Source organism: Barbatula barbatula (assembly GCF_947034865.1).
Source record: "Barbatula barbatula genome assembly, chromosome: 12".
Classification (NCBI taxonomy): Eukaryota; Metazoa; Chordata; class Actinopteri; order Cypriniformes; family Nemacheilidae; genus Barbatula; species Barbatula barbatula.
In genome coordinates, this window is record NC_136775.1 from 16139487 (window position 1) to 16150732 (window position 11246).

The window sequence follows — 11246 nt, forward strand, 5'->3', positions numbered from 1 at the left end:
TATATTTATCTGCATTCTATTAGTCTTACTGACACAAAATAAATAATAAATACATTTGAAAAAGGATACATGGGCCCTGAAGCTTTTGGTATGTTTTCAACTGTATTTTGGGAAGCTCTGCGCTTCTGTAAGGTTTATATCTTAACCACTTTAAATATAAATCAATTGAATTGCTCATTAAAGAACGTGTTTGTGTTGAATGAACTTACAGATAGACTTCAGAAATTAGTCGTTTTCTCATTTCAATCAGACAATATTCCATTCATTGAATTATTAGTGTTGGGTATACCATCATGCAGTGCGGTGACTTCATATTATGACATCACAGATACAGTACTTTACAGATCATTGGTTTTTGTCATGGAATTGTCACAAAGAGTGCTGTCTAGTCTCATATATCAGCTTTCATATCTCATATCATATATTAACTTTTGCAGATTTCGTCATTTAATGTGACAACGGTAAATGGTAAATCTCACAAACACCCCAAATCGAATTACTCAAAGCTGAGGTGGATGGGAAATTATATTTGATATCTACTGTATATATTATGTGTGATGGATATTAGATGTGTGCTTTAAATATTATGGTGTGTTCTATCTTTGAGATATTTTTAAATGACGAGGGAGATCAAGTCATCATATTATCCTTACCAGAATATAATAAGCATTTTGTTGAAGCCCACATGAATACTGTAGTATGCTATAGAATTATACAGTAAATTGTAATAAATCATAGTATGATGTAATGTAAAATATATTTTGCCACCATCTTATATGGCAGTCCACATTGAAAATGTTTGGGACAATATGCTAATGAAAGGAAAAGGTTACATAAAAACACCAAAAGAGGCATTAGTTACGTTGAAAACGTATGTCAGTATGTTGTTTTGGTTTTAAACAGGTATGAGATGAAATTATTTTCTGTGATAAATCAGTATAATCTTTTGTATTTAAGTCATGTGTCATCACAAATCTGAAGTTCACATGCTTGCTGTCCTTGACACTATAACTCCAATATGACTGAGAGATTATAATATCAACAGTTAGTATTTTACTTTTTTATATATTATGCAACTGAACATTATACATGTATTCATTTTTGTTACAGTCAAAAAGTCATGGACATAAAACCTTTGTAAATCAACGACCAAGGAAATGCTGAACACAAAAACCAAAAAATAAACTATGAAATTAAAAATAAAAATACCGTTAACACTTGCATAACTTTGTGGTGACACAATTTGATATTTTGGAACATAAGAGTACAGACATCACATTATAAACTTTGAATTACAACAGCAGCAAAACAACATTAATACACTGCACTCAACATCTCAATATAGAGAATATTACAGCATGTAAGATTGATAATGTACATTTAAAATATCTGAAAAGTACATTCAGATTCATGCCAATCCTGAATACTTGGACACACAATGATATTATACCATTCCATTCTACAAAAACGTCAAAAGTCATGACTCAACATTTTCTCTGCATTTTATTTTTTATAAAAAAAATGTGAGGCAGTAATATTTTGGTTCAGAAATGATAAAGCAGCCATTCGTGTGGTGTACCGCTTTAGCACCTCTTTAAAAATGAGAACCAAGAGGCGTTCAATACTGAAAAGCTCCACAACTGTATGTAAAACTGCCAATAACATACAAATTACGATACAGTATGTATAATATATTGGCGTGGCAGTGCGGTCAATACGTTTTCACTCGCTGGGAACCATTGCCTTAAAAGCACAACACTATGCATTAGTATTTTAGGACCAAAGTGCATTTATGATTGAGCCTATACATTAGGCTGCTTCCATTATAACAACTGCATTAGCCTGAGAGACATAGGTTACCGTGTAGAGAACCAGTAACACTTATTCTAAACAGTTCCAGTCTGTTTCAGCCCTTCCAGTCCCAGGGAATACACAGATCCCCGTCCTGCATGACGGAATAGAAATGTGAGACGCAGAGGTGAAGGCCTTGCATATGAGGAGATTTTTCTTCCATCAGACGTCTGCAGCAGGGAATCATCTGACTGCTCGACACGCTGGGCTCTTTCGACAGACTGCGCAGAGACAGATCTTGCCGACAGCTCGAAATGATGTTCTCTTCCTCTGCCTCCAACCTGTGCACATGGGAATACTTGAAGCTTCTAAGGCTGGATGAAAGCTAAGTTAAAAGTCACTGTGATTCTAATACTGTCCTTAATGTTACATATCAATTATGTTGTTTTATCTTTTCAATAATAATTCCAGTTTTTCTAAAATATTGCTTAATTAGGTAATAAATAATGAATAAAACATAAAAGTATTTAAAGCCCACGATTGGTTGATATTGTGTTTCCCCACCTGCGACCTTGGTTACATCAACAGAAAAGCAATGCGATTTTAGAGGTGCTGAAAGTTATTGCGTTCTGATAAAAGAATCTGAAAACAATCACTTTTTATTTGATATCTTACATGTGTTTCTCTGAGGAGTCTTTTTATGTTTTAATAAGAGTTCAGTGCTTACTGGTCCTTGCGTCGGGTGCGTCTCCGGGCCTCCTGTGCCTGGCTCTGGAGGAAGTTCTGCAGCAGTAGGGTGTCACACATGGTGGGGATGATGAAGTGCCCCATCTCGTGCAGGCAGGGGGTGGAGCGGTCACTATGGCGACAGAACAGAATAAAAAACAAAACAATGAATGGACATTCAACAGCACGGTAACATCTGTCAGAATCCTTCGAATGAGACAGATGTGAAAAGAACAAAGAATGACAGGAATAACACCTTCAGTCTCTGAAGCCTTTATGCCATTCATCATCAATCTGTTCAACTTGGACAGGCATGTTCTTTCTTTGTTTCATTTCCATCTTTTTTCCCCAATACTATTGTTTAATGAAACATTTCCTATATCAATACGATGAAGAACGCATTTCAGTTCTTAGTTAACTAACTTTGTGATTTAAGATAATAAAACCGGGTGATTTTTTCAACAAATGCCCTTTAAATCACACCTATTATACTGGGGCATTTACAGAATAATTTTTTAGTAAATTTTGTTTTGTTTAAGAAAGTACATTATACCCTGTTCTTCACACAAACATATGTTTATTTTTGTGTCAACTGTCCATTTAAACTTGATATTCAACTGCATACAGAACCAAATCCATTAGATCTATGGCCAGTTGCATAAACTCCTTAGAATAATCTCACAAATTAGGAATCCAATTTTTTTTTTCAAAACTGGTCATAATTTAAGACTTATTAGTCCTCACGAATTACTAGTAAATGAGACTAGTTCTTAAGACACAGTCTTAACTTAGCGGCCATGTTTATGTGCAACACAAATATCTTCATTTGTGTTCCACGGAAGAAAGAGTCATATTGCTGCTGTCCTTCTGAAACCTTGTATCTCCATATTCTGTGCTTTATTTTACATAAATCATTATTATTAGTCACCCTTTATGTTTGCCACACGGTTTTGTAAATATCTAACTAATAAAAATAATTAAAAAGTGCTTGTCAACTTTAACAACACAGTATTAAATCATTTAAACAAAAATCCATTTCTTGATAAACTGAAAATTTGGACATCCACGATTTTAGAAGGACAGTGACAATATACAGATGTTGAAGGACAATTTTAGTTTCGAATGTGGTGCCCGTGGTCACCTGGTGGCACGCATGAACTCTGTAAGGTGCCCGCCAAACAAAGGGCTCAATAATAATGCTCAGGACAGTTGTCGAATCTGTGACCATACCGATCAACCAATTGCTACATCGTCATGAAATGATGTTTTTAGCACATGTTTTAACTTTGAAGCTATAATATATTCAAGGGCAAAAATATGTGAGCGAAAGCTCAAATTGAATCCTGCGATCTGAAAAATAATGCATCACATGTTGAAGGCTTTTTTTATTTGTAGGTGAACTACTCTTTTAAGAAATGATCTCTTTTATTTCAAAACCATAACACAAACAAATGGATGAATTGACTGTGGATTCTTTACTTCTCCAGGGTCATAGAAAGACCCTGCAGGCTGCGGGGATGCAGGGAGAGGCGTTCGGGCGTCAGTCTCTTGTGAAAGGTGTCGAGCGTGTTGTAGTGTTCCTCTAGAGGCAGAGCTGGACCCAAACGCTCGATGTGGATCACCTGGATCTCTCCCAACAGGTTACTGATGCGCTCCTTCAACCAGTCCGACTGCTGAAACAACTTGCGGTAGCTTGGTAGTCTTTCAAAGAACTGAACGGGCAGATACAAACACACATACAGATTTTTATCCATCACGGTTTTATGATAAACGTTTGCAGTGACATTTTAATCCTGTTTAGAAGTAAACGCTAGATTGCATGAATGAGATTTACCTTCGTCCACTGATGGTGGACATCCATCGTTCCCAGCATCACATGACCCGAGGCGTTCAATCCTGATTGGTCAGTAAACATGATTATGTATCCTGTGATATGGAAAAGAGGGAAAACAATGAAAGGAATAAATATGAACACATTGAACATTTGTGGCATCCCTTATCATCTTATTTTCATTGTTACCTCTCAGGTTGTGCAGAGCTTCAGGGCTCTGTGTGAAGAGACGGCTCAGACTCTGAAGCTGACAGCATTTGTGTGCAACTCCCCATTTACGCTGCCACCTACAGGACGGACAACCACATGATCACAGGAGACATTTTGACAACACGGTAGATGGATTTAAAACCTGTATCATAGAGGTATCATAAGAAGCAACATATTGTAGGGATTTATACAAAATAAAATGTGTATTAAATACGGTATAACATGCTCTGTCATACATTCTGACTACTTTACTGACTTTCCCATGCTTAACATGGTCAGCTTGGACGTATGATTTCTGTGCTCGATACTTGTTTCGGAAAGTTTTTCATAAGTCTCCCCCCTGCACGCCTCCAGCAGCTCGTCTTTTTTCCGGAAATAATCGTACAGCTGTATCTATCTTTTATAAATGTCATCAAACTAAACGCTCTTCCAAGATACGACGTGTGCAATACTAATGTATAAATACCCTAGATCAATATGTGAAACTCTGTGTGTTATCCCATCTTTAACATAACTGGGACTGGTTGATTTTACTTTAATACAACGCCACCAAACAGATTCTCTTTCTCAAGGGCACAACAGTGAAGAACAAAGACTCTCTACATTGGATCAAACCAATGAATTAATAAAACCATAAAACTGTAAAAGCTGTAATGCTGAGTTAGGGCTGACCTGATGTCCAGCAGGCCAAGCTTCTGGATCAGTTCTCTTCTAAGTCTCTTCAGCTCTTCGCGGCGTGGCACGCTGGCGTTTTGTTTCTTTGAGGCCTCTGGCTCATTGTTCCTCAGCCATAAACTAAAGATAGACAGACAAACAGAGAGACAGACAGAGAGACAGACAGACAGAGAGAAACAATGCTTCAGATCAGCCACCCTTTTGAACAAAACAACATTTTCATGAAACACCCAAAGCCTCAGACACAAAAACATGCTGTTTATCCAGATCTTAAAGCTCATGGCTATAAGGTCTCTGAGGGATTTATATTCAGATCAATAGGACTTCTAGCCCTCTGTGCACCTGTGGTTTTATGTACACGTTACTCCAAATAATAAATTGCAAGAAAAATATTGTCGAGTCATTATTCATGGGCACGCCCGCCAGGTAGAGTGCCCTCATGCTCCACCTCAGGGCAATCCCTCTTTGACTCTGGACTACACATCCCAAAATCCTGTTCACCACTCTTTATCCCAATTCCATTTAAGATACACTTTTGTCTTGTATACTGTGTCTATTTATACTTGATAAATTCTGTCATTCATTGCTAAATCTTGTTATTGTTACATCCTGCATTTCCGAGCATTCTTGGAATTCTGTTGGATCATCTTGGATTGTATTTCTTTGTTTTAACCAAAAGTTAAAAGGTCCGCCACAAGTTCAAATATGGCTTGCAAACTCACAAAAGGGGAAGTGGGAGGATCAGTTTTATCCAGATAAGCTTTACTGAGAGTAATAATAGTCTTTGTAAGTACCTGAGTGTTGGATCCACTCTTTTGGCTTGTTCTAACTCCTGCTCTGGGTCTCTGAACCCTGTGAAAGTGTAGTAAGTCTTGTCCCATTTGATTGGTCGATAGAAAGACGTCCCAGGGTGTTGTGAGGGGATTTGTCTAGTTTCAGCCTTAAGCACCTCCTGCATATGTTCAACTGAGAGGCTACAGGACTTCAGAACATCCAGAACTGTGCTCAGAACATCCTTAGACTGAAGGGTGAAGCTCACTGTGCGGAATCCTGGGAAATGAAGGCAAATTAAGTTATACCGTACACTCAAAAACATCGAAAGTCCTACATTTAAAGTCCTTTTGTCATTGTCATACCCACTACCGCATCACTGTTGTGTGAATTTCTGTGATTTTCATCGCACAAAGCTTTTATATGGCTTCAGAAGATTTGGAACATGAGTTGTTTGAATACTGGAGTAAAAATCACCATTAAAACATAAAAAACTAAGAAAAATGATAATGAAAGAGCGGGGTTGAACGTAACGCTTTTTGGTTATACACACCCCTGCTACAAATGCACACTTAAAGTTTGTTTTTAGAACACACTGCTCTTGTACTATTACAGTATAACCCCATGAGTGGGGTCCATTGTAACAGACAGAGGGTTAGTTGTAACACTTGCTAGAAGATTTTGTTCGAACACAAACAACTCAATATTAATCTGTCTATAACTAAAGATGGACATTGTTTATATATCTGTCTATAACAGATAGATACTGTATCTCTACACATCTATCATGCAGCCATCCCTCATCTAACCATCCTTCTATTATAAGTCAATACATATGTATAGATTTATTTATAACCAGAACAAATCATAATTATCAATTGCTCTCGCTAATATATTTCAGTTGTGGTTCGATTAATGCAGTTTACAGATGTTTTCATCACGTTGCTTTGTATACATTTCACACATTGGGATCCATTGTAAACACTATGTTACAACTAAACCGGCTGTGTAAACATTTCTTTAAGCCTAGTTAGCAGCTGCTATGAATATCCGACAGGTTTCAATGAAGTGCTATGTTTTAAGCAACAAGATAATATAATTGATTAAGATAATGTAAGCTTGAATTTTGTGACTTACAAGTGAGAAATCGAAACAAACATAAGATGAAGAAATTTGCTTCCATGCTGCCAAAACACACTTTGTCCAATATCTCCATGAAAACGTAGCAAAAACAATTTCACATATGAGGGTCATCTGGGAATGAGAAAAAAAAACACAGAAAGCACAACTCGGTCGACCCTTTCCAACTATAAAAAACAATGAACCCTGCGTTACTTTGTAATTCATTAAACTACACTTATGTTGGGGTGAACCAAAAACATTTAGTTAGTCATAATCTGTTGATGTAAATTTACAGTAGGGATTTTTACTGTAACGATTACCGGTTTAACGTGATAATAACGTCTAACGGTTAGTATTACCGTGTCATATTTTAATTACCGTTAAACCGTACATCAAACAAAGTCATCAAGAGTATAACGTAGACGCAACAAGAAACGTGGGTTTCGTTCATTTATGTCAGGAGAGTAAATCAGGAATTTTGACATTCGGAACCAAATAACGCGAGACATATTTATTCACGTGTTCTCCGAGAAATTTGTGATGACAGTGCTTCACTAATAAGGACTTTAATCCCAAAATGTGCACATTTGAGGGCATTTAGATGTACTGACACATGTTAACTTCATATTTCTTTAAACAGACACATAATTTCTATTCATTATGGGATATGATACGACGTTTAACTTGTTTCTTCTGCTATGTTATGAGCGCAGATGTCATGTCGCTTTCTCCTGGGTCCTAAAGTGCAACCGATATCTCACAACACACGCAAACAGATCATTTGCCGAATTATGTTGTGTGTTTATATGCAAATCTGATTTACTCACTCAAGGTTGTGTTTAATCTGAACTGGGAACTTTTACCTCATGCCCCCAATGTGCCGTGACTTATATTAATGTTATTTATTTTATGTCAATCAAACACAATATTAGATTTGGTTTACATAAGTAATTTTGGGTTATTTCCAGAACATGGGAAAAACCGTGATAATATTGATAACAGTGAAATATGTTTTTCACTCTAACCGTGATCTGAAAATTTCACACGTTACATCTCTATAGATCATTTTTCTTAAAAGAGAGGAGGCGTGTCATGTTGTAACTAACCAATCAGATGTGATTGAATTTAATCAAAGGTGAATGCTCTTACCTGAGGCTTGCAGACTGTCATTGGAGTCTGTTTTTTCCTTTGTGTCCCTCATATAAAAGGTAAGGTTTGTGGGTTTGGGGGATCTCACACCATGCTTCTGAAGATTTTCCAGATAACCATTTAGCCTTTTGAGGGAGTTTTCATTCACTTCCTGCGACAGAGAAATTTAAACAGAATTTGGGCTTTTGAACACATTATATAAAACACTTGAACCTGTTTAACACAGAGCTGTGGGCTACAGTAGAGTGCCAGACTCAAATATTATTAGTTATAATTAAATAGTTTTATGCATGCAATAAAAACGTTAGGGCTTTAGGGATAACATCAAATTATATAAAGGGCTTATGTATAAAGTAAAGATACAAATTAATTATTACTCTCTCTCTTGGATGCTGGCCAAAGAAATCAGGGTGCACTGCAAAGTAAAACGGACGCAGGGCATTAACGGTGTCCGCTCCTGAGAGACTTCTCCTCTGAACCACCTGAAGAGAAAATCTACCACCAAACCTGTGAGAGGGAATGTAAAATGAGAAGACTTGGTGCAACGTGTTTATTTGCATAAATTATATTTCAAGAAAAACAAGGAACAAAAAACCCTGGTGTTAAACAAACCTCATATATCCCAGGAAGGTGGTCACATACATCACGCTAGATGCTGGAGAGAGAAATCAAAGTACATGAAACTCAATGACAGACATCAGACTATTTAGCAGATCAATAATATAAAACAGTGATTACACCATCAAGTCTGGGGGATCCGTGCGATCTGGTTATATTTAAAGATGTACCCAAAAAATTGCAAGAATGAGGAGGACTGAATGTTTCGAATGTTGAAGAATCAGATAAAGAACTGTTATGAATATTAATTTACGTTGGTTAAGTCTGGGGCCAAATAATACTGTGAAAACTTGCTTCTTCACACAGTTGTCTATCAGTTTCATAAATGTAATTATTGCCTACCTACCCAATTCTTTACTTCAAAATGCCAAAAATTCCTGTGTTCACTCTTAAAAATAAAGGTGCTTAAAAGGTTCTGCACAGCGACGCAAGAGAAGAACCATTTTTGGTTCCACAAAAGAACCATTCAGCCAAAAGTTCTCTAAAGAACCACCTCTTTCTTATAACCTTTTTTTACCCACAAACAACCTTCATCAGATGCTAAAGGATCTTATGGAACTAAAGTGGTCTTCTACAGCATCAAAACCCTTAAGAAGCACCTTTCTTTCAAGAGTGTATATTGTGATCTTTTTTTAATCTTCCTGCCTAAACGTTTCCGTCTGAAGCAAATATAGCACCCCCGGTGTTACTGCCTTTATGAAAACTAAACGTGGTTTAGAAGATAATTCTGTTCTCTACACTGCATAAAGAAAGCATTTAACAGTCATGAATCTTTTTTTCGCAGCATTTTCTGATTAAAATCGAATTACCGCAGGATAGTGCATGATATGCATGAATTACAGTATGTTCCCCCCTCTTCCACAACATTAGGACTGTCTACAAATGAACACAAAGCTTGATATTGTTTGCACTAGCACACCTGTCAGTGTATTTAATGTTATATATAGAACAAACGCTTATTCATTTTTATATTTTACGTGTACGCGTTAATAACATTACAACACGAATATGCCAAGCACACAGACATATATAATGTACCTAACACAAACTTTTATTCTGGGTGCGATTCATCTTTTGACAGCCCGAAAAATATGAATGTAATATATGTTTGAAACCAAGATTGTGAAAATCACCCATCTATTGTAGTTACCAGGCTAGTTCTTTAGTTTATTTGCAGTAAAATCACAGTAATTACAAAAAACGTGGTTGTGATATAGTCATTTAACTATGGTATTTGTAGTTAAACTATATACGGTAATACAAATGGTAAACAATCCACCACAAATTAGCTACTACAAAACCATGGTTGCACAATGTACGTGATCTTGACCTCAAACGTTCTTCTTCGTGTTGTAAACGATATCTTGACTATTTACAAACAAACAAACAACATAAAAGCAAACATTTAAGCTCCAAAAGCAACACATTATCTCTAGTGATCTTATAACCTGTCGCCTATCTATAGTTTGACATCATTCTGTACACCGTAAACCCAACACAAGAACACAACAATCAGCTGTAAACAAGCACAAACAAACTGCGGGCGCTTTATAAAGACCCACAACAGGCGCAAAATGCATCGCACGAACACGTTATTCATGTCTGAATAAAAGATCAAAATGTCGACAACAACATAACATTCTTTACCTGTGTTTATGCAACGTTACATGTTTTTCTAGTATGTTTAAACTCAAGTACTTGACTCACGCACTCCATTCAGGCCAAATGACACGCACGGACAGTACTAATCGACCGCCGATCGATCGATCGACACTCCTGTCCGTTTGCCTTGACGTTCGATTTGTATGGTCTAGCGCCCTCTATAGATGCTTTTTGGATGACGACACAAAATTGAAAAACACGGTATAGGATCCTAAGTGGTTTTATTTATACATTTTCTGAATTGAATTCACGCATTATTTTTGATTCACTGTATCACGATTCACTCAAACCTTCGTGCCAAAATGTATTCTTAATGTACGAAAAAAGTTCAATGAACACGCTCAAAATCGTTCCGACGTAAATGCATTTATAAGTTTCCAAAAATAGAAACAGTATTAAAATATATATTTGGTTTAGATGTATGTAGGCTACTATATATACGTATGTTATACCAAGATAATACATATTCTTCATGGCTACCTCTGTTAGATTTGTTGAGACGTTTGTAACCATTATTTGACCATGTGTATGCTCTTATTTTTTACTTCAAAAAATACTTTTATTTGGTTTTGTGAAAACCGACTTTGCAATGTATCAGCTTTATTTTGAACAGATGTGGTGATATTATGGAGACTCCTTAAATTGTAGAAATTGCTAGAGTTGTGAGCTGTCATAATCTTAAAAAAAACTT

The 11246-nt window shown here is 36.5% G+C and overlaps 1 protein-coding gene across 1 annotated transcript; it reads right to left on the minus strand.

Annotated features, from left to right (window-relative positions):
• Positions 1–1032: 1032 nt before the first annotated feature.
• tcaim (T cell activation inhibitor, mitochondrial) lies at positions 1033–10636 on the minus strand. Its single transcript, XM_079469778.1, has 11 exons — positions 10541–10636; positions 8888–8930; positions 8653–8782; positions 8276–8426; positions 6028–6283; positions 5231–5353; positions 4538–4635; positions 4352–4443; positions 3997–4229; positions 2519–2650; positions 1033–2132 (listed from the first exon to the last, which is right to left on the minus strand). The coding sequence occupies exons 2-11, from the start codon at positions 8917–8919 to the stop codon at positions 1907–1909; spliced, it is 1473 nt and encodes a 490-aa protein (XP_079325904.1). The 5' UTR covers positions 8920–8930; positions 10541–10636; the 3' UTR covers positions 1033–1906.
• Positions 10637–11246: the final 610 nt, after the last annotated feature.